A 25,591-nucleotide genomic window follows, 5' to 3' on the forward strand; every position below is an offset into this window, starting at 1 on the left:
TTAAGAAACTCAGTCTATGAGAGGTTAAGTGATTTGTCCATAGTTATTGAAACCAGGGAATGCTTTCTTTAAGTAAAGCTCTTGTGACCCTAAATCTAGTCCATTTTCCATTATACAGTGATGTTGTTTCATAGATATTACTGTCCCTCTTGTTCCACTCCTCTCAAACTGCCTTTCACATAAATGGTGGGATCCTTGAGAGAAAAACATGTATTTTAGTATTCTTTATCTGCTCCACAGAATCTACCACAGGGCTTGAACACATGGATTACAATAATATATTTTCCTTGGCAGTTAACAGATTTTGAAATATATCTTTAATAAAATAAATAAAGAAAATATGAAAAGCTTGTAAAGCCTCTGAAAAATAGCTTAAAAAGAATAGGAGACAAGAATTGGGAGTATCCTTTTAAAGTAAATACATCAGGCAGCATAAAGCCAAAAGCTTATAAAATACTATGTTTTCAAAAAATCCTTTAAATTTCTAAAGCAATGCCTCTTTTTCAAAGTATGATGGACTTGGATCCAGGTGATCTCTGGGATCTAATGTGAATACTAGTTGTCTGATAATTGTTAAGTCACAACATTTCTTAATGTCATTTTACTTACATGTGAAATTGGGATAAAAATGCCTACTTTTTTGTAAACCACTTTGTGAATCTTAAAGAGCTATATGGATGTCAGTCATTATTTTTTAAAAGTCCACTAGATTATATAATATTTCATTCTCCTGAAATCAACGCAGATTTTTTTTTTCAGATAATGGCTGATATTAGAACAAATTAGTCAAACTCTAAAGGAACTTTGGTATTTAGGAGAGACTAACCTACCTGTATGGCACAAAATAAATATAGATTTATAACATAATGAAATGATTGGATTAAGGCCATATATAAAATGAGATTATGTATTTGGATTATAATAAATCTAATTTGTCACCAGATTTTGAATATTAGTTCAAGTGAATTTAAGAAAGTCCTGATGAATTAGAAAAGTCAGAAAGTTTGTTAACAGTAGCTATTGATTGAGAAAGGAATTAACATTAGAGGAATTGTGGTATAAAAGAAAGAACAGAAGATTTAGAGTTAGAGGATGGAGTTCAAATTACTTATATTATTTGTGTGGCCAACGGAAACTCCATTAACATTTATAAAACGAGAATATTGGGATGACTTATAGAGTCATTATTCCTTTCTGATCTTCACAATTGTTCAATAATTATATTATTGCTTCAAAAGGTCAGTTCAATACCACAGAGCTTGAACACATGGATTACAATTAATTGCATCTGAAATCTTTTGATGATGAAGGAAAAATGTTTATTTCAAAACAATTTTATAGTCATTTCTTTTTGGAAAGGAACAATTTTCAGCTTCTTGCATGCCATTTCTTAACACTAAATTCTTACTCTTAGGGTCAGAAATGGAAGTGGCCTCATAAGCCATGTAGTTCATTTCCACCTTTCACATGTAAGGATACAAGCCTGCTAGGTTAAGTGAGTAGTCCACAGTCCTACAGGTAGTAAGAGACAGTGTCAGAATTGACAAAAGTCAGGATTTAAATCCAGGTTTTCTCACTCTAACTTTTGATGGGGCAATTAGATGACAGTGGAAAGAGTGCCAGATCTGGAGTCACAAAGACTCATCTTCTTGTGTTCATCAGGTGTCAGATACTTTCTAGCTATTTGATTCTGTAAGTCACTTGCCATTGTTTGCTTTAGTTTCCCCACCTGTAAAATAATCTGGAAAAGGAAATGGCAAACCATTCCATTATCTTCTCAAAGAAAACACCAAGGGGTCCTGAAGACTAACACTTGAATGAAAAAAGTAACTGAATTACTTTTTGACTCTAAATCCAGTGATCTTTTCACAATATGATCACTTTTCGGTGATTAATTCACAATCATTAATTACATGTCAACAAAATGCAATTTCTGGAAGGTTATAACAGATGGGAGGGAAAAAAAAAATTACTTAAGGTCCTGAGAATGAAAAATATGTCTCATCATTTGAGAATCAACCTAAATTTTAAAAGACCTCTTATTATAAAAGTTGACCAAGAGAGGAGGAATCATCATAAGTATAGTGATTCATATATATACATATATATATATATATATATAATAGATAGATATGCGTTCTATTCCTTTAGAAGGAGAATTTACACACTGATTAAATAAATTACACATTTATTTAGACTTTTTTTTTCATTCCTAAATTACAGAGAACAGACTCCTAGAGTGATAAGAATTATGAGAAATTACCTATTTTAACCCTTCCCTGATGATAAACCTTCTTTACAATCTCCTCAACAACTCATTGTTCAACTTTTTTTTGAATTTTTCCAGTGATAGGGAAATCACTGCTTAATGAAGCACCTCATTTTGTTGATAGAAAGCTCTTATTAGAAAATTTTATCTAGCAAATTCTAGTAAGCATCTAGGTTGCAAGTAACCTGCAAATCTGAACTCTAGAGCTTCAGGAACTCTGTTGAAGGACAATATATATGTAAATAACATCATCATGTGGAACTCTATTGTTCAGTTGCTGTCTAAATACCATTAAAAACCACTTCATATGTCATTGTAAATTCTTCAGACTGAAAACTATTCTTAAATTACATTCAAAGGAAATGAGGAAAATATCTTCAAATTAAAAAAAAAAAACTTCTGGTTTTGAAAATAAGTGACATTGTTTGATGCCGTTTTGCATGAAGTTCAGCTCTCTCCATCACCTGAAATGCTAATCAAAAATTTTAATTGTATTTAAGTGTGACAGGTTTAATTTTGCTCTCCCTAAGATTAAAGAGCCTCTCAGCTGCTTCTCAATAGATACCTATGAGAGGTCATGGAATGTGATCATCAAATCAGAGGCATATCATTGAGACTTGGTCTTTCCTTTTTAATTGCAATCTTTAAAAAAAAAAAAAAAAAAGATTAATTCTAAAAGTCCTTCATTACATAAAAGGGGAAACTGATTTTTCCCATGCCATCATGATTGATATTCCAGAAATGGGGGAAGGGAGGATTGTGAATGGAGTAATTGCATCAAATATGCAAAGGAAATTAATTTAGAACAAGTTGGGAAAACAGGAAACATCAGATTCTTATGATGACACATATAACGATGTTGTAGATCACAAAAATTCCATTGTTAAATAAATTACAGAAAATCCAGCATCAGTTTTGTAATTAGAATAGGTTTTCATTTATGCCCTTTTCCCTCAGAATCAAATAAGAAAACAATGATTTTCTGGGACTGAGAGAACAATTAACAAATATCATTTTAAATCCAAAGCTGTCTGTTTTAAGAAAGTCCTCTTATGGCTTTTTAAATCATTGCAGGTAGATTTTATTAAGATATAGTTATATGCACATTATGTATCTATATAGATATTTTACAAATATGATTAGTGCTTTCATATAGAGTAAAGTAGTATTCTTGCTTGATTGATGGAGGAGGCTGGGAAAAGGAAAATGTTTCAGGAACTAACAGTTATTATAGGGTGATATTTAAGAGGAAAAAACTCTATTTGGTTAATTTCAGGAGAGAATCTTTGAGCCTCCAAGTTATTTTTCTTCCTGTATTGTAATAGTGGTCTTGTACAGTTATTGATTTAAAATAACTATGTTTGGAAGACACATGGGAAAAAACTAGGTTACATGATATTTACTTAAATCAAAAAACAAAACAAACAACAAACAACTCAAACAACTACAAGGAACATGGCATATAAGAAAGGAAACACACCCTAGTATTTAGTGGTTTATAATGCACTTTGATGAAACTTTCATTTCATGATACTTTTAGTATCATATTGATTATTGGTCAACTATTAATCTAAAAGGTTGAATAGTAAGTAGTGCCCCATTTATAAATTTGGAAATTGAGATATGACCAGTCATAATATGTACACATCTAATTAAGTTTTTTTTTTTTGTTTTTTTAATGGAATTCAAATCCACTTTGATTATAGGTATAATACACTTCACCACAATGACTATCTCAATCTATGTTCCCAGATCTACCATCAAATAGTTAAGTTGTTTTTGGTACAATCAAATCATGGCTTTGTATCTATTTGATTATTAGCATAATGCGAGTTATTCTAGTGATTTCTAAGGTCTTTTATTCTTTAAATTCAATTACTTTTTGAAAAGAGAATCTTCCACTCAGGAGACATTTTAATTGCTGACATGTTACTATTTGGACTCTCAAAATCTTTATTGGTATCTTGAAAAGAAAGCACCCTTTGAAGAAAAGAGTTCTCCTCCCCCTGCTTTCTAACCTTTTGTGGGATAGAAAATGAGTTCAAAACAATTTATCATATGTTATCTTGGATTCTCCAAAGAAGATGAATTTTTCTAGATTAGAAATAGTTTTGGATTAAAAGTCTCATGATAGACTGAATGTCTATTGTCCTATCAGGGAACTAGATAATTTCAGAGTGGTTTACTATTGGGTTGATTGTAGGTTACTGGCTATTGGGAATCAATTTCTTCCTCACCACCTTCTCCTAAGATAACTAGGTTCAAAGCTCAGATCAAGTATGTATTATTTCTAAAGTAAGGTCTTTCCTGGTCCTTACCTCAGTTACACATCTTCCCTCCTCTAATAATTTTGTATTTACTTTGTGTAAATGCTGTGTACACTCTTGTGCATGTGATGTTTTTCCTACAGAATGACTGGGAGAGCTATTGTTAAAATGGTTTAGGGCACCATATGCTTTTTGTCCTATATTCTCACCCCAAACTATCTCCGGATCCAACCTCTGGATGGTGAGGAATGTGGGAAAAACTATTACTGAAGTTACACTACTATTTTACCTTCTTTTTGCTCTAGTTTTTAGGATGATTCTACCCTCCTTCCTCTTCCTTTTTTCGAAGCTCATATGGTTTGAATGAGATGGAAATCCTCAACTCCATCCCTTCTGAAGAGAGATAGGGAGGTCCTCTAGGATTTACTACCTGACATTACTTCCAGAGACTTTCCAGACTTTGTCATCTGTCCTCCTTTTTCCTAAAGTCCTTCAGCATTGTTGTCCTGATTACTTAAAGCTAAGGACCTCTGAACCTTGTCACCTGTACTCTACTACTGAATTCTTAGCACTTCTTAATATTTCCTTATACACCTTGCTGATATAGTTTCCTCCAAATACAATATGAGCCAAGTAAGAGCAGGAAATATCTGACTTTTTGTATTTGTATTTTGGCACATAGTAAGTGATTTATTCCTTCAATTACCCACATATTTCTGGAAGACAAAGCCTTTATTTTTATCTCTGTATTCCAGTTCTTAGAACAGTGCCTACATGTAACAAATATTTAGTAAATGCTTTTGACTAGTTTTTAGTAAAAATTCAGTTAATGATTTTTAAAACTACCTTTTCATAGTAGATAGAATGCTAAGCTGGTAGTTAGAAAAAGTCCTCTTCCTGAGCTCAAATTTGTCCTCAGACACTAGCTGTTTGACCCTAGGCAAGTCCCATGCCCTATTTTCTTAGTTTCCCCACATGTGAAATGAACTTTATTAAGAAAACCCAAATAATATCATGTGGGGTCAAGATGACTGAAAAATGACTAAATACAAGAAGATTGATCTTCATGTGCCTTTAAAATTGTGTTACTTAACAGTATAGATTTCTTGAGTATATATTTAGGCATTCATTTAGTATTCTAGATAACAATATTATCAGTGAAACTTTCATGTTCTCCTATACTATATATTGGGTCTTGAGGTGCTTGGGTCCAGATATAATTATACTACAACCAGTAATCAGAAGATATTACATAGTAATTATCATGTAAGTACTAAAGCAAAAACATTATCTTTTCTTTTTCCTTTTTTTTTGGGGGGGGGGGTATTCTGGGAGGACTCTAGTTCCATTGATTAATTTTGTGTGCTAAAAAATTTCCAAGGTCTAAATTATTTTCCACTTCCAAACTTTGTTTTCTTCACCATAGTCATCCTCTTTACACCAAAACTACCTACTTTGGAATATTTAGCTTTGATAGTTGAATTATTTTATCTTATTGTGCCAACAATCTGGCCGCCATGTGACTTTTTTTGCCCATTTCCGAACCATGTAGTGCCTTCTATTAGTTTCTTCCTCTTCTTACGTCTATTTTTGTGCTATCCTATCCCATTAAGAATTTAGGTCTTGAGAGCAGACACCATCTTGGAAGCAGATAGCAGAGAGCGAAATAGGAGTCATGAGTGGAATGAGGAGAAGGACAAGAAGAAGGTAGAAAAGGAGTAGTTTAATAAGGAATTTGGGAGAACAAGTTGTCTCAATGTATGTTTGAAAGTTGAGTTCTAGTAGTGAATTAAATATAAATCTGATAACTTTAGAAAACCCATTAGGATTGATTCAAGAAGCAATGTTGCCAGTATATTGAAGTAGAAGTTGTATTTTTTATTTTTATTTTTTAAGTTTTTAGCACCTAGCACAATGTTTGGCACATAGTAAAGATTTAATATGTGCTGATTGATTCGTTGGTTAATCATTAAAGTAGGCATCCTATTAGTTTTGAAATAGCTTCATTCTAGAGAAACATTTCATTTCATAATACATATCATGTTTCACCCTAAGGGATAGTTTTCTCTTCCCTCCAATAGTTTAGTTTTTTTTTTTTTTTTAACCCAAAACAAATTAATAAAAAAATGAAAAAATTTAAAAACAATATATTATTTGTGATCGATACACAAATTTTTTGATTTTTTATTAGAAAAATCTGTTTCAAATAAATAAATAATCTTAAATCATTGATATGTATATGAAAATTAAATAAGAGAAAATACTAGTTTGAGAAATGGTGTCCAACAAGCAAAAGACAGCTCTCTGTGATCTTATATTAAAAAAAAGTCCAAGTAGTACATTAACTATTAGTTATTTTTGGCTTAAAATTGATCATTAGAAAATTAATATTCAGAAGTGTAAAAAACATTGTATGTCACAAATTAACTTCTTAAAAACAAAGACAAAAACAAAAACCCCACTATATTCAACATTGTCCATATTCACTATAGTCATATCTATATGGAAAAATACAATTTTTTTGAAAAGGATAATTATTTATATACAATTTTTTCCCCAAAGAACAAATTCCCTTTCTTTTCCCTGGAGTTTTCTCCCAAATCTGTTTATCCTTCAAGAATTTTGATCATTTTGAGAAAGTTTTAAATATAGAAGTTCCCTAATTATCTAGCTATACATGGAACTGCCTTGTTTTATTTATAAAGTATTAACTTTGAAGGAGAGAGGAAGAGGACAGAGAAGATTTGGTCAAATATTATATTTAATTATAAAAGCAGTTCATGTTACTATAGATATGTATATATTCTAGATATAATCTAACTTTAAAATGCAAATAAAATGGAGAGTTGAGCCAATTATACAAAAAGAATGTTATATATCTATTTCATATTGGAGCAGCATGATATTTTATGGTTTATTTGTATAATTGCATCAATTCTCTATTTGATTTTGCACAAATAGTATAAATGTGAACATCAAGTTTATATGTGGTATGATCCAGGTGAGTATATTTTCTATTAACAAAGCACCTGGGGAGGAAGGTAGGGAGGTTATAATGACTTCTTATCAATTGCCATCTCAGTTCTTTTTAACCTCAGTTAATAAGCAATTATTTCTCAGATACAGAACTTTCCCATATATAGTTTGCAATTCTATCAAGAAAAATATTATTGAGGGTTTATTTTCCCTCTACCACATGGTTTAATGCTTGCTAAGAATTAAAGATAGAACAAATCAATTTTATGACTGATTTAGAGCATTTAAAAATTTTTATACTTTCAGAAAATTGAGATATTTATTTAATTAGTCTTATTAAAAGAGTTCAACTCAATTATTCTTGACAAGTCCCTTTTTTATTTGCATAGCTTTCATATTTACTTGTGAAATATATTATATATATACATATATATGTATATACATACACACACACACACACACACACACACACACACACACACCCCTTTATCTTACATTGTAAATTCAGTGATATTATAAAACTTCACAAATGATAAAAGTTGGAAATTGGCAGAAAATACATTAATCATGTATGTACATTTCTTACTATTTAAAATTTTAATATATTTGATAACTTGGTTTTATCTTTTTTTAATCGCCCATTAACTTTGTTTTTACAGTTATCACACTTTTGAAACCCCAGATTGCATTTTCACAAGATATATTATCTATATATTTTTAAAATAACATTTTGAATTTGTTCTTCTTGACATCTTTATGTTTGTATGCATTTTGCATCCTTTTTTTTGAAATTCAAATGTAACAAATTTCAACTTTTTATGTTACATTTTTTCTTTTTTTGGCTAGTATCTCTCTTTTAATTTTTTTGCAAAACTCTTGTTTTTGAATTCTCTTTTTTCCCTTTATTTTCCTCCTCACTATGACCCCAGGAGCCAACACAAAGAAAAGCGCAGATGATATAACCAGTAATGATCGTGGTGAAGATGAAGGTATTTTTTGCTTTTTCAAAGCTCAACCCTGATGCATGACTATGATTTTTTTTTTTTCATTTCAACATCCTTTTTCCCTCCTTACTTGAAAAAAGGAAAGTACATTTTAATGTACTACTTTATTTCTTCTTGTATGGAGACAGTTTTCATTTTTTTTTAAATTCCCAGTTAACATAGAGAATGACTTCAGTATCCTTATATTTTATCAAGGTTGTTCCTAAAATGTATGAAATAACACAATATTATTTACAACAAGTTTTTTTTTTTCTTTACTCTTACAGAGGAAGAGAAAGTGGAATTTTAAAACATGCATGTATAATTCTTTTCTTCCTTGCAAAAAAAAAAAAGTTATTTTGTTAGTGAATACACCTAATATTTTAAAATGGTGACCCTCTCTTTCTCTTTCACTCCACATTGTAAATTATAAAATTTTAGGATTCTTAGAGAGCTTTAAAAAACAAACAAACAAATCTTCAGGTATCCAATGTTTTCTTTTTTCAAATAGCTTGGGTTCTAAAATGGAGTATGTATAAAAATTATGTGGTTCACAGTGAAGTACACCAAAAAGTGTTTTAATGAGATGTTGTTATTTCTTTCAGGACTATTTTCCTTAGTAGAATTTTCAAGAAAAATGGGAATTTCTAAGAATTTGTAGAGGTCTAAAAAAGCTAGCTATATCCTTTTTTTCTTCTCATTTTTAAACAAAGACAGCTATTTTGAAAATACTTTCATTGAAATATTTTTTTTTGCTATGGAAAATTTCCTCTTGAAGAACCTCAAATTGTATGACAGACTATACACCAGAGCTGATATGCAAGCCATTTTTTTTTTTTTTTTTTAAGATGGAAGGTATGTGGAAACCAAGCAGACAACTAGTACATTATATTTTACCCCTTGGCATGATAAATGATTTTTGTTTTAAAAACAGAATAAGGTTAACTCTTACTTGTAGAAGATGCTTGCTAAAAGAACATTTTTACTTCCTCAGTAATGAAATACCTGGAGCTCACTTTATTTTCTACAAAGGATGAAGGCCTTTGGTGAACCTCTGGTTCTAGGGTCAGGAGATAATTTAAAGCTGGTAAATGGGATACCGAGTTATCGCTGCTGGCATGGTGGACTCCTTCAAGGTGCTATTTTATCAATTGCTGCCCTTGTTGATTTCTTCTATAAATCAAGTTCTGGGTGAGGAAAACATTTTGCCCCCATTGCTCTTTTGCTTGGTCTTTTTTTTAACATTATTTCACTACTGGCCTCAAGGTCAGAGCCCTGACTCTGCCTACAATTTTGTAACAAGTCTTCTACACTCTAGAATAATATCATCTTTATCTGGGTCTACCACTTAATCTCTCTTGTGATAGTGAGTCCAGAAAAACTATAATTTTACTACCTGTTAGTGGTAGGTTTTCAGTTTCTCTTATTCCAATAATTTTCTTACAATGTTTTTTCTTCCCATTATTATTATTATTAATTTTAAGGTGCTACTTTCAAAATACTCAAAATGCAGCTATTACCACTATTAAAATGTTATCTGATTTACATTTAAAACCCAAAAGATATTTTTGAAACTGATTTTATTTGAAACTGATGGGGCATCTGTTTATTACTTCCTCAAGTGAAAGAAAACCTTGTTCTATTTTTCATTAAAGGTAAGAGATGTTAATCTGATACACACACATACAGACACACACACTACTCCTTCCTCATTTTCTCCCAATGTACTCACCTCATATCTTTATCTCAGGTAAATGGACTTTCTTACCATTATACTAATACCAATTAGATAAAAATGGGAGAATGATTGGAAAGCATAATGCAAAGGAAGTTTAGTTTTCAGTTAGTTGACACTTCAGAAGAAATATTTTTGCAATAGATGATTTTACATGGCTTTGAATTTTCTGTTGCGAAAGTAGTAGAGATTATTTTTGAAATGCATTATATGTGTATACATTACACTCTTTTTCATGTACCTTACTGTGAACAACATTTTAGAGGCACATTTTTTTTTAAAGCATGCTTTGTGTAGTACTGAATCTGCCTTTTCTTATCATTGAATACATTTCTAAATTATGTAATTATAATTTACTTCATAGATTTAATCATTATAAAGATGATATGGTCATTTTCAAAAAAAGAGAAAAAAAAGTTTTACATTTATTTCACAGTTCAAGATATTCATTAAAAGCATACACAAATACAAGCAGAATAACACATGTATAAATGTCTGCCCTTATTTGAGAAATTCAACTTGTCTGTAATTTTTAGAGTTAAACAATTATCTGGTAACACTGAAAGATTAATTAGCTTTCTCAAGGTCACATACCTAGTCTACATTAGAGGCAGAATTTCTACCCAACTCTTTTTGACTCTAAAATCTTTTCTCTGTTTGTTTATAGAGGTTTAGTTTAATAAACTGAAGACTTACAAAGTACTTCCATTGGCAGAGAAATTTCAAATTGGAAGAATGGCATCCCAAAATTAATTGTTAGACAAAGATGATATCTAAGGTCACTTCCAGCTCTATATATACAGTAAGCCTGTTAAATTAGAGGAAATTATATATGGTAGAATTCTCTTATTCTTCATTTTATATGAAATTATGTTTAGAATAGCTATATCAGTTAGCTTTATGTTTTCATTAGGCTAAGTTGAAGATTTTAGCTTTTCAAAAAAGCATACTCAAATTAGAAACAGATTTCAATTATCAGAGATAATTTTAAAATATTTTTTATTTTTTTTCCCTTCAGTGTATAAAGATACATCACTTATGTGTTCAAAGTACATGTGCAACAGGAAATTCTGTCATCACCAGAGGGACTTAACATTTACAAAGACAGATTGGATGATGAATATATATATTTTTTTAATTTCAACACTAGAAACTATCATTTCAGAAAAGAAAAAGAAAACTCCCTTTGATCAGATAATACTTTTTATGCATTTCCAAGATCTTAAGAAGCAATGCTTATTTTGCATTTTCATCATTTACTGTGTGATGAGATCCTTTTAGTATCCACCATGCCATTTCTAGTTTTAAAAGTTTTAAGCAATTATTCTATGAAAAGATGATAGCTATATTTAGAAAATTTCAAATTTTGCAATAACAATTGTAAAAATAATTGAATAGGGTTCATAAATGATAACTCATATACATCTTCAAATTATATTATTTGAGATAGAACATTGTGAAGAAAAATGTGCTTTAAGCTTATATATATGTATGTGTATGTGTATATATATGTATATATGTATGTGTATGTATACAATATCTATATACAAACACATATAAATACACCCCTATTTCCAGACATTTCCCTGGTTTCCCCAATTGAAGAGAATTTCTAATTTCATTTAACACAGTATGAATTGTATAATAAAGGCAGAGAATATTAAAGTAATAGCACTTTTCAGTGCCTCATTATAGGATTACAAGCATACAAGTAATAATGAAATCAACTCTCAATTGTTAAATGAATGCCTTTCTACATATTTAAGTTAAAGCATGTAATTTGGAAAATAAAATATTGCTTTATTGTATTGTTCTTGCTTGAATCTTTTTTTCCCCAGACATTCATGATCAGAACAGTAAGAAGCCGGTCATGGTCTATATCCATGGTGGGTCTTACATGGAGGGAACTGGCAACATGATAGATGGAAGCATTCTAGCAAGTTATGGAAATGTCATTGTCATAACCCTTAACTACAGACTGGGAGTTTTAGGTAAGTTGTTCTCTTATAATGATAAAAATTAGTAATGGAAATGGGAATGTTTTATTGTCTTTGAATTATTTTAACTCCTAGAAAACAGTCATTTTCCTCTGCATGTATGATGTTGAATGGGCTTGCTTTCTTTGAAGTAAAAGTTAAAATCTGAATGCTAACTCTTAGTTTTATACTTGGATATGTTTTGTTTTTCTAAAACAAATATGCAAAGTTAATTCTCTTTAAAATTACCTTGTCTTTTCATACTTATTCAATTCAATTAAATTTAAAAACACATGTTCTGCCTTGGGGCAGTGTTAATATTATTTTGATCAGCACTGCTTAATATGTCCACATTTGGCAGAAAAAAAATTGTAAACATCCAGTGAAATTCACAATCATTTCCAAATATTATAATAGCAACTTTAGCCCTTATCAGAAGGCAAGCAAGTCACTAATCATATTTCCCAGTTGTTTCTAGCTGGAATCTGGTTATCTTCACCTACATGGTTTTCTTTCAAAATCACTGTTACATATCATGTGTTATAGAATTGAGTTTTTAATTTTTTTTTTTTTTTTACAATTTAGAATATAAGGATATTGATAATACAAATGGAAACTTCAAGATTTATATGTGTTGTTATTTTCCTTTTATTTTTATTTTTCATTCTGTACCAGGGATGGACAAACTAAGTTTTATTTCAACATTTACCTTTCATGAGTCAGAGAGGTGTTTTCTCTAATTCTGTTGTCTACAGTTGTATTTTTATAATCAGTAATGAAGGTGTCTTTTATACTCATCTTTGATGGAACACATATTATGCAATGAATGTGCATTTAAAGGACGGAAAATATGTTTTTAATGTTCTATATTTGTGGTTGAAAATGCCTGATTTTAATTCTAATAATATACAAATAAAATGATTAAAGACATACATCCAAGAAACATAATAGTAATTTATTTTATAAATAAATAGATATTACAGATAGCATTTTCATTTTAAAATGCTAATTTTATTTATATAGCATTTCATAGAACTATACTATCAATTTGCACTGTATGGTGAACTAGACATGTATGAAAAATTATCCATTTCAGATGATGTTAAATTATTTGAAATGTATAAATTAATTTTTTATTCCAAATGATAGTGTTTAAGATCCTTTTTCTTTTTTCATTCTTCCTCCATAACCTCCTTTACTTCTTCCCTCTCTCCTTGCAAAACTCTTTTCCTTCTTCCTTATTTCCTTCCCTTGCTTGTTCCCTCCCTCTCTTCTTTATTTTCTTCCTTCTCCTTTCTCCTTTTTCTCCCTTCTCTCCTTTCCTCCCTTCCCCCCTTCCTTTTTGACTCTCTCCTTGACTTATTTTAGGGACTTTTTCCCCCTAATTATTTAAAAAAATGAATCCTTTCCCTTAATTATCTATATAGTTTCCAGAATAGTCTGACTAGTTAAAAGACTTCTTGTTATTGCTTTGGCCTTGTGTAATTGAAACAGGAAATCAAGTTTCTTTTCTTTTCTTCATTTTACACAAAAGGCCCATTCTAACAAAGAAACAGAGAAAGAGGACAAGCTTGTGGGTCACTTTACAAATCAGTTTCAAAAGGAACAGTGTATTTTACTGTATGTAGTAATATCCAGTCTTAAAAGAGCCTTTTGGCTTTATTTTCCAAGTGAAGCTATGCAAAGTTTGCCAGAATTACACAGTATTCTGTTGTATGTATGATACATTTATATAATTTATAATGCTAGACTTCAGAAAAAAAATTATTTTTCTGTGAACATTGATTATTTTATTATTTTAAGAGGGTCTAATAATTCCTCCTTTGCTTGCTTAGCATTTTTTGCTTTTAATATATAAATTATTTCTATCATAATGTATCAAAAATTACTTTTTGAAAAAAAATAAAAATTAAATATTCACATATTAGAAAATTAAAATTTTTTCTCCTCACAGATCCAAATTTCTTAAAGCTTGAAATTTTTAGGATAACATAAGTAGTATTTTTGGGAAAGAGCAAAAAAGAGGATTTAGTCAAGCTTTAGGTATGATTTCATCACTACTATGGAGTGATGAAAGGTACAAAGCAATTTTTTTTTTTGTTTGAGTCAAATACTGTTGTATTCAATAATAGTTGTATGATGGATTTTTAAATTTTTTAAAGTTTCATTTTTATTTTGGATCATGAGCTTTAGATGTAAGATATTTGTAATAAAATCATTTTTCTGGACATCATTTTAATACCTATCAGATATCTGTATATTTCATAAAAGATCATAAAATAGAGTTGACAAAGAGTTATTATGCATTGAATGCAAATACTGTGCATGCATTTGCGATTTACAATGTAATATGAATCCTGAATATACTATAATCATATACACATATATGATCTCATAATGTTATAACACATAATGTTATAGAAATTATAATTTTATATAAGTTTAAAACCTTTTTAAAATAGCTCATATATAAAGATCACATATTTTTATAAATAGTGGTAAAATCAAATTAAACCAAATGAATGGCAAAATAAATCCTAAAGAAATTTTGTAATCAGGAAGCATCTCAGGAGACATGGCTTCTAGCTCTGGCTCTGATCATAAATAGTTCTATGACTGCTTTTGGGCTTATATCAGTTCATGGTCTTCATCTATTTAAAAAAAAAAAAAAGGCTAGATTAGATTATCATTCTATGTCCATGAAATGTAAATAATGCTTGTGTATCTCAATTGGTTTCTTCCCCATTTAAAAAAAAAAAAAAAAAAAGCCTTAAATCAAATCAGTAAAATCAACAAAAATAATAGAGTTAATAAGTAATGAGGAAAAGTAAATAAAGCTAGATTTGCTTTCCAGTACATACATGTTTTATTATTATTATTTTCAAAGATATCTCATCAAACTTCAACTCTCATTGACTCAACAAACTTCCAGACTGCAAAACTTAGTGGCAGTAATGTTTATTATTCCTGAGCTCTCTCTGATTTGTCCAGTTTAGCATTTTAAATAGCCAGGTAAAATGGTTTTGAAGATAATGGAAGTGGTGAGTAGGGCGGAGAGAGCAGTGCCCTGCCCTTAGGAGCAGTTGTGAAACTTAGGAGGAATCACAGGAGTATTGTGAAAATAAGTGGAATAACAAAAGTAAAAGCACTCTGCAAAGTGTGATGCACCAAACAAGGGTAAGTCGTTTTTATCTTATTTTGTGGACAGATCTTAGATACCATCATCCAGGCTTCAGCAAAACCAAAACCCTTTTGTTTTCAAATATGTTGGTGTTGACTGCCATCTGTCTATTGTGACTGTCTGAAGAAGTCAGTATTTCCAGATCAGTAATCTCGTACTTCTACCTAGTATTTGACCTGCAATATTCGACCATCTATATCAAAATGATTTCTGGTTTTTTTGTTTGTTTGTTTGTTTGTTTGTTTGCAATTGTGTGCAAAATCTGAAGATAAAATCACTTTGTGTTGCTTGAACTCAAATTTTGTCCAAAGTGTTTGATCAAGAGATATGTATTTTCCCAGATAGGTAATAAAGATTGGATTGGCATTTTTTCACAGGTTTTAGGACATTACACTTGAGATTTAATTATGTTTCATTTAGTTTCCAAATCCAACTCATTTCAGAACAGCTTCCTCTGTCTTCTTCCTCAGAAATGCTATGAAGAGTTTGTAGGATGTGAACATGACTTGAAAATATCTTTCCCCTACACCTTATTCGTCTCTCCATCATGCCAAAACCATCTATTATATCCCAAACATACAATTAAGCTCAACTTGTTATTACCCAATTCCTACAGACTTGTACCTTGAGGAATAAGCTGCTTCAGGACAGATGGACTAATTCTTTGCCCTGATATCCCTGTTTGTGATATCAGAGTGACAGAGCAACACACACACACACACACACACACACACACACACACACATATTACTCTCTTAAAGGGCCAGCTTGGTTCATTTTTTACAAGTTTAAGATTTTATATGGTTCTACCCATAGAAAAATACCAAGAAAGTAAAAAATAGAAAAGCAGATACAAATCTTTTCTTAGGAGTGCTTTCCTCTCGGTAGCATCACCCAGCAGAAAATAGTTTCTACCACTAGAAAATATACACAAACACAGATAACCATAATAAACAAAGTGACATAATAAATGCATTAGAGGAATTAAAAAAACAAAGTACTATGAGAGGTTCAAAGAAGAGAGTCAATACCACTAGGGAAAATCAATGAAGATTTCTTGGAGGAGGTAAGATTTGAATAGGGTTTTAGAGGAAAGACAAAAATTCCAGTGTCAAAGTGGCAGGAAGAACTAATATATTAAATATGTACAAGCAAAGAAGCTCATATCATTTTTATTATCTTTGGAGGAGACAGCAAAGTCAAGTTTGACTAGAGGGAAACATATAATAAGATAATTGAAAAATAAGGTGGTACCAAATTATAGAAGGCCTTAAATGTCAAACAAAAATATGTGAATTTAATTTGGTGCTAAAAGGAAGTCAATGAATATTTTTTGAGTACAGGAATGAAATAACTTATTTGTCTTTGCATTTGTTATTATTTTTCTTCTAGGAAATTTGTGTTGATCAAAGAATTCTTACTATTTAATCATAAGAAACATAGCTTGATCCTATTTGTCAGGAATATAAATAGTGGGGCTTATAAATGCCATCTGGTTGAGGGAGGCCCAACAAGTCCCAGCACTGAGGTGGAAGATACTGTGATGAAGTAGTTATGATTGATCAATCAATCAGGAAACTCTCAGGGCTTCTTCTTGCCCTTTCCTGCCATGGTTTTGACTTTGTACTTTATATATCCCTCATGCCAAACTGCTGATACATAGTCTGGGTCTGGTTATGTCTTGATAAAGTACTGATGAGTCTAATACCAGCTTTCAAGATCTGAAGACATAACACAACTTGAATCATCAGATGGTGTTGTGATCTTTTTCTTCTCAAGACACAGCCAGGTGATAAAAGTTCAGATCTTTTATTATCTCCAATATAGCCCGGTTAGCTTAGAGGCCTATCTCTCTGCTTGGTTCCAAGAGCTCTCTCCAAATGTCTTTAAATCCAAAGGTCTGGTCCTTCAGCCTCTGCCTCTGCTTTCTTCAGCCTCCAGCCAGCTCCAGTCTTCATGTCATTCCGAAATCTCGACTTGTAGTGTCTTCCTCTGAAGAACTTCTTCTGCCACCAGCCAGCCAAGTGGAAAATATTCTGCCTTGCCTCGGAGAGAGGGCTTCTGGAGTAGCTCCACTGAAATCTGACCGAGGGCCTCTGTCTGTTTCTTTTATCCAAGAGGGAGGAATTGTGGGATACGAGAGAGAGGGATTATGGGTTTTCTCCTTTCTCCCATAGTGCTCTCTGGCCCAAAGAGCTTCAAGGGAGGTGTGAACTCATTGAACTCCTATGAGTAAAGGTGTGAACACAAGCCTTGTATTAATTAGTTCTACTTAGTACCTTGTTTCAGGTTCTGCCCACAACATCTTCTTGTAAGATTAGATCAACTCTAATTAGTTAGCAGTTAGTAAGGATTCCAACAAGATGAGACACTTGTTGATGTCCCACATTGCACATGAGTGACTATGTCACCATATTGTAACAGAACACTACCATTTTATGAATTCATGCAGATTTTCCAGATATTTTCCTCCAAAAATGCTACTGCTTCCTCATTTTGATCTACAGTGTTAGATACTAAATTCTTGGAGCTTTGTGCTTCTTGTACAACCAGGCCACTCTTTCCATTAGCTCCTACTCTTCTCAGAATAACTTATAATTCTCAAATTTAAAATCTAGAATCTCTTTGATCTGTCATATGCCTCAGTTCTTTACACACTTACCAGATCAGAGGGTAGTTCTACTTTGGGACCAATTTGACCTTGTTTCCTCCTCATTTGGAGCGCTTTCTATAATTTCCATGCATGTCATTAATTTTTTTTTCTTTTTTTTTCCTTGATCCAGTAGCATGTGGCATTAATCTGGGGTGAGACAATGGAGGAGAGCTGTGAGATGAAAGAAAAACCAAAGAGAGTTTCTGGATAATTATTAATTGATTTATTAATTAGACTAGCTGATAATAAATTGATGAACAGTGATCTATCTCAGAATCAAAGACAAAATTATGGAAGTTATTGAATGCTTAAATACCTTTGGAAAAGTGGGTGCCCCCTGACAGGTGGAGATTAACCTTCATTGATGAACAATCTTGAAGGAAGTGGACATATTAATAAGGAATTGACCTAAAGGTCTTCAGTAACTCCTGCTGAGAACATATCTTGAGCATGAGATTTATTAACCTCCAGCACTCTATTAAGGAATTCATTTCTACCTTGACCTCTCCTATTGAACAATATAGAGTTTCAAGGGTGTGAACCTAATGCTTTAGGATGGTAATTTACCTACATCAGATTTTATTTAGTTGGTTGTTTTCTTTGTTCTAGAAGAAGACTCTGTTAGAGTTAAATTGTAGCTTGTCCAGCTATGACTGATCAGACCAATATGATCTCTGAATGCTCTATCACAAGTTAGGCACAAATAGTCCATGGGAACATTTGGAGTGGATTCTCTAAAAAACAAAAAAAAAAACCCCACAAAATTCTCTAGTCTCAAGTTTCTTTTGAGCTACTTCAAATCTGTTTTGCTCATAGAGCACAGCACCTTCTCTGATGAGAAGGTGCCATGCTGGGTATTCCTATGCTAGTATCTCTTATGTCAAACACTCAATTCCAAAGTTTTAAAGAGAACTCTTTTATCTCTTTCTGATCATCATGCGGGTGCTTGCCCTGTGTGAGTTCTTCAGGAGCAAAACAGAGGTCTGTACACAATATTTGTAGATCTAATTTAAAACTTTTGATACTGTCAGTCATGAGTATATATAGAAAATTATGTCAAAATTTGGCTGCCCAGAGAAATTTGTCAATCTTATATATCAATATCATGACAAAATGCTTGCCTAGGTTCTGGATAATGGACAAGGTTTTTGCATTTTTCTACCCATCCATGGAGTGAAACAGGCTGCATACTTGCTCCCATGATGTTTTCAGTCATGCTTTCAAATACCTTCAAGGTGGATGAACATGGCATCAGGGTCAGGCACCCCACTGATGTTAAATTCTTCAAATTCAAAAAGGCTATAAGCTAAGACTAAAGTGGAGGGAGTGTTGATGCTTAATTTTTTGTTTGCAGATGATTGTACACTCAATGCAATGAAGCTGATTTCCAACAAACTATGGATCAATTCTCTAACACTTATGCTAATTTTGGCCTACACAAGTCCTCCATCAGAACCATCATCCATATGTGGAATCATTGGTTACAACAAAGAGAGAAGTTTTGAATGTTGTGAATTAATTAAGTTAGCTTGGTAGTATACTTTCAAGAGACGTACACATCAATAATCAACCTCATCACACACACATTTCCAGAGCTAGTTCAGTGTTTTGGAGGTTCAGAAAGAAAGTGTGGGAGAGAAAAAGTGGTAGACTGACTACCAAACTGAGGGACTACAAAGTTATTGTGCTGATTTCATTGTTTTTTGCCTGTGAAACCTGGACAGCATACTAGCACCATGTCACTGAATCACTTCCATTTGAATTGAAATTGCCATAAAAATTCTGTATTTCTAGCTTCTTTGCATTTTGATGGCCTGTTCATGTCAGTGAAGGATTGATTTCAATACCAAGTTTCTGCAATTTCCCTGAAATTGTGAGAAGTCACTTTTTAGAAAATATGGAACAAAATCCATCAGTAATAATCGATAATAACTCAATAGCAATAATCAGTGCTGTTACGTCATTGATAGATAAATGTGAAATTATTTTTTTCTTAGTGTTTGGTATGTAGTAGGTACTGAATAAATGTGCTTTTAATTGATTAATTTCATAGTGATTAAATTTCCAGACTTGAAACAGATAAAAGCTAAGTTCACATTTTGCATCTGAGTTTTACTAGCTTTGTATCCACGAACAATCTATTTAACTTCTCTGACAATCATTTCCTTTATCTATAAACGAGGAGGGCTAGACTATATGGTCTCTAAGGTCCCGTCTAGCTCTAATCCTATGTTCCTAACATTGATGTTATTAATTTATATTTTCAGAAATTCTTGAAAAATTTATTATACGGTTTAAAAGCCAAATATTTTCCCTGAAATTCTACATAGTTTGTTCTTTTATTACTTCTAGATGTAAAAATAAAAAAGGAATTACCTGCAAAAACCTTTTTTTTGTATATTTATAAATTTTTTTTCATGAGAAAAATCTTAAGGAAAATCAGCCTACTTCAATACCATGATTAAACATTATTGGATTTCCTTTCGCACAGAAATTTCAGGTTGATCTCAAATTCAGGAAAATGTTTATAATAGTGAGCAGATGTGGCTATACTAGTTATTTATAAAACAAATACCTTTCATAAAGTTTTTATCTCCCACTTATTACAAAGAAAGGTAAAGACTGAAACTGTAAAACTGTTGATTTTATTCAAAGATCATGAAACTTCTACTGTGAAAAATCCCTTCCATTTAAAATAGGATTACTAGACTGATAAATTAGAAGAATGCGATGAGTATGATTCACTTAGTTTTTACTCAACCTTTTGATGTTGTCTTAAGCTCTTTTTGTGGACTGAATTGAGATATGAGAGCAAGATAACACAGTTAGGTGTACTTGCAACTGATTGAATAGCTGGATTCAGGACATTTTCTAATGTTTTGATTTCAGCTTGGAAGGAAATCCCTAATCCAGTACCTCAGGCATCTACACTTAACTGTTTTATTTAGTATTTATCCATGTTTTAGATGAAGCCATTAAAAGAGATCAAACTTTATTTTTATACAATTTGAATAGAAAAAAAGAATCAAAATTCTTTTTATTCACAAACAAGTACATTGTACTTAGAATATCTAATCTCATTCAAGGACAAATATCCCTATGTCGCTAAGGAGGGAAACTGGGAATGAAAGACATGTTAAAGCAGTCAGTCCTGTTTACCTGCCTGTCTGTCTGTTTACCTATCTATCTATATCTATTTCTGTTGTTTTCTAAAGACATTTTCTTTCTCTTAAATTCTCTCTCTCTCTCTCTCTCTCTCTCTCTCTCTCTCTCTCTCTCTGTCTCTCTCTGTCTCTCTGTCTCTGTTTCTCTCTCTCTCTCTCTCTTTTGATTTCTCCCCAGTAGGGTATGAAGCCACATATGTTCTTTTGCAAAACAAGAAGAAATATATTCTTCTCCCAAATTCTTAAGTCAACTCTGCCCTTCACACTGAGACACAACATCAAATTATCCAGATCAATGAGGAGATTTCTGTGCAAATCATCCAGGCTTGAACTCTGGGAAACACACTAAATCCAATACATTGAAATAATTAGATACAAATAAAGTGTTATAGCAGAGCCAAAATTAGCTTCAAAAGCATAAGAATGACGGGGTATGGCTTGATAATAGCTTATATGAAAAACATCTGGGGAATTTAAAGAAACCCTAAACTCCAAAAAATTAGTAGTTCTGATTTTGAAGTTGATGCAGTAGAAAGTACTGCTTGAGTTTGAAGGCAGGAAGACATGAATTCAGATTAAATTCAGGCAGATTAGCTAGGTGCCCCAAGGTATGATATTTAACCTCTCCTTCATTCAGTTTCTACTTTTGTAAATTTGGGTTTTCCCATGCTTGCTGTGAGAATAAAATAAGATAATACTTATGAAACTCTTGGCAAACCTTAAAATGATAAATAAATGGTAATCATAATAATGAGTTTAAGACATAAAATTTAGTTTAATCAATATAGGCAACATTTTCTCAACGGTGCTCTCCAATATTAGAAAGAGTTGTTTCAAGAACTAGTGTGTTATCCCTCACGGATACTTTTCAAGCACAGATTTCATGAATCCTTTTTTGTGGTATGTTGTTAAAACTATTTCTATTTAGGTATGGGTTGGACTTACTAACTTCTGAGGTGGCCTTCCATATCTAAATTTTTATTATTCTATTTCTCTCTCCCCTTTTAACTATCTTGGTTTTAAGGTCCCAAGATTTTTTTTTGTTCTATTTATTGAATAGAAATATCAAATGTCCTACCTTCTCTTTAAATACTTCAGTTTAATTAACTCTTTCTCCCACCTCTGTTCATTAGAAAGAAAGTATAGTTATTGGCTATCTTTGTGCATTGGAATGGGGATGTAGTTTTTTTACCTCATTTAACTATTTTTTCCCTCCTACTTCCTTGTTTTTGTAATGGCTAGTTTCCTCTAGATACTGTAGTAATTCTACAAGATCTACAAAGACTAACCATTACCACTGACTATTTGGATCATTAGGTATTTTGAAGGTATTCAAAATGTACTATTTCTATATGACTGTAATCAGAATGCACATCGTTGACTCATTTCTAGCCAGTCAGCCTGATGTGATGATGTATAGTGGAAAACAAAAAGACCTTCAGAAGCCAACATGAATATTGTTAAAAGTGGTATAGATGGTATTCCCAGATGTCCTATTTTACTTTAGGAGTATCTGGATCTTCTTGACAGAAGTATGGTCTTATAATTTGGTCTCTCTGTACCCTCATCTATATCATGAGAATATTTAACTTGAATAATAACAAATGGATTGGATCACTTGGTCTCAATTTTATTTCAGCCCCAAGACTTCATATCTTAGCCTCTTTTTTAATCTAAAAAGTGAGAATTGGGTAAGAACATTTCTAAAATTCTTTTGACTACTATGAATAGATGAATTCCAGTGACCAAATTATTTATGAGAGCCCCCTTTTTCCCTAAATATTCCTGAGTTCCCTCCTCATTATTCCTAGCCTTACTTATAGTTTGAGATCTCCATTTTTAGAAAGGATTGTTATAATGTTTCTTTAAAGGTGTTTTCTTCCTCTAGTACTTCGTGTGTGTGTGTGCGTGCGCGTGTATATATATACATGCACACACACATATATAAATAAAATAGTGTTGTTTCTTAGAAGCCGCAACATGGTATATTGTACAGATTACTAACAGTAAGACTTTGATTCTAGTTCCATTGATTAACTAAGTGCTCTAGAACAGTAGTGTCAAACTCAGATAAGAATGGGATCTACTAAACCACACATAATGATCCCTGTGGTCTTAGAAAACCACATGTTTATACACTTGTCTTAATACATCAACACATTACAATCAAACATAAAAAACATACTTAAGAGTGTTTTGACCCACATGTGGCCAGATAGTACGTTTGAACTTTCTGATTAAGAACAAATAATGAAAAGCATTGAACTGAATGATTTCTACTTAATTTTGCAGTGCCAGAAGTTCTCATTCTGTCTCTCTATTTCTTGTTCTTTCCATGTATATATTCATAAACACATATGTATGCATGTATATGTCTGTAACACATTCTCACAATATGTCATACTGTTGCTAGTGATAATTTTATATCAGTCTAACACTTGGCAATATATGCTTGTGATATTTCCTGAATATTTTTCTTGCCTCACTGGTGACCAATAATATAATTTATGAAATACCATATGGTTTTGAAGAAATTGTTGTTTGCTAGGCAGAAGTTGATGTTAGTGGTTCATTCTATACAATCTGTTTCTTTTAATAAACATTTTAATCAAATTATTATTATTTTTTTTTATCATGTGGTAGCCAATATATGTGTTAAAAATCTTATTACCTTTCAGAGTTTGGTACTACACTCTTTTTGGTTACTTAGGTTATTCAGTTATATTCAGGTAGAAATTGATACATGCTAGTCAAATATTGACTTATAAAATCACAAGTTAACATTATAACAGTTATATTTTACTTTTATTCATTTTGGTGAATATTTCCCAATTACTACAGGTCAAGCAATTTGAGTTCTCTGCCTTAGAGAATCATTTTCTTTGCTGCTATTTGATGGAAACATATGTATTGATAATAATATCATTTTTAAAGAGAAAAGTTATAGAACCATGCTTCTAAAGACAGATGTACAAACTTTGAGACAAATGACATAATACAAATCTGACATTGCAGAGCACGACTTCTGTAAAATGCAATGTTTTCTTGACTACTAGAGCATGGCGAAATTATTCTTCGACTTAAAGATGTTAATAAAAGGAATTTTTAAATTAAAAACAATGATGTTATTAATTACTATGCTTGCAATAGGAATTCTAATTATTTGTTCAGTAAAGGTCAAGTCAGGCCTTTGGTAACTTTATTAAGCTGGAAGACACATAGTCAAGTGTTAGAAGTGATAGAAAGTTAAAAAATCTACTTAACCATCTATTTTTTTCCTATCAAACAGTAGTCATGAAGGAATACAGGTCACTCATTCAAAATATAGATCTTGATTTTGTAAGGAAGAAATGTACTATTTATTTCATATTTCAGGATATTATTCCTGTTGATATGTTATCATGTGAAAGACAAGGTAAAATATCACTTTGTTCTATTTTGTAACTAAATTTGATACTTTAATGTCATAATTTTAAAATCTTTCCTTTCACTTCCTTTTTCTCCTTCTCCTTCTCTCTGTCTCTGTCTTTGTCACTGTCTCTTTCTCTCTGTCTCTCTTCTCCATCCTTCCTTCCTCCCCCCTCTTTTCAATAGAATAAAAATATCTGTTATAGAAGCATATAGGGTTCAAGCAATGCTAAGTACTTAATCTGTGCAGAGAAGGTAGTGGTTTAAGAAATCTAAGAGGATACATCATAGGATTAGGAAAATTAAAAGTTTTCTTATTTTCATTTGATTAAATTTTATAAAGATTTGTTGTTTTGCTTAAATTTTTAATTGATTAAAAATTATTTATTTTTGTATTATTGTAATCTCTTCTATTATGAACATTAAGACTTAATAGTTGATAGAATTGTCACCATCTTGTCTCAAATTAATATGCTATCTTGTACTGTTCTACTCTACTGACACCTGGTGGCAGCACATGTACATTGTAGGGCAGAATTCTTTTATGTTTAAAATGAAGTCAGATCTGATGAGAGATTTATGCCATATGCTCAGAATATATCTTTAATAAACTTATAAAGGATCCACAGTCTCATTGGTAATTACTTGCATTTTATATTTATAGACATTATCCATGTTTAATATCCATAATAATATCCATAAATAACTAAAAACTCTAAACTTTAGATATTATATAACTATTCTATCTAGTGGACTTTTTCCAATACATATTAACTTAAGGACTTATATGCTTGCCAAATTAATGGAAGCAGCATGATATATATTAAGAAAAGATGTACTATGTACTATAAAAATATATAGGAAAATATAGAAATATATATTATATATACTATGTAAACATATAATGTACATAATATATTTATATAATGTATATTTTTAAATGGACTATGCACTCTACTGAAGAGAAGGCTTGCTTTTT

At 31.4% G+C, this 25,591-nt stretch overlaps 1 protein-coding gene across 2 annotated transcripts in view; it reads left to right on the plus strand.

The window, feature by feature from the left end:
* Nucleotides 1–25,591, plus strand: part of NLGN4X (neuroligin 4 X-linked) — a 472,262-nt gene that overhangs the window by 245,989 nt on the left and 200,682 nt on the right. Inside the window, exons 4-5 of one of the 2 annotated variants that reach the window (XM_051984569.1) lie at nucleotides 8,442–8,501; nucleotides 12,069–12,221. In XM_051984569.1, coding sequence (XP_051840529.1) covers nucleotides 8,442–8,501; nucleotides 12,069–12,221 — 213 coding nt within the window. The remainder of the gene's footprint in view (nucleotides 1–8,441; nucleotides 8,502–12,068; nucleotides 12,222–25,591) is intronic. The other variant, XM_051984571.1, reaches the window with a different exon arrangement.

This window comes from Antechinus flavipes, chromosome 3 (assembly GCF_016432865.1).
Source record: "Antechinus flavipes isolate AdamAnt ecotype Samford, QLD, Australia chromosome 3, AdamAnt_v2, whole genome shotgun sequence".
In the NCBI taxonomy this organism is placed as follows: domain Eukaryota; kingdom Metazoa; phylum Chordata; class Mammalia; order Dasyuromorphia; family Dasyuridae; genus Antechinus; species Antechinus flavipes.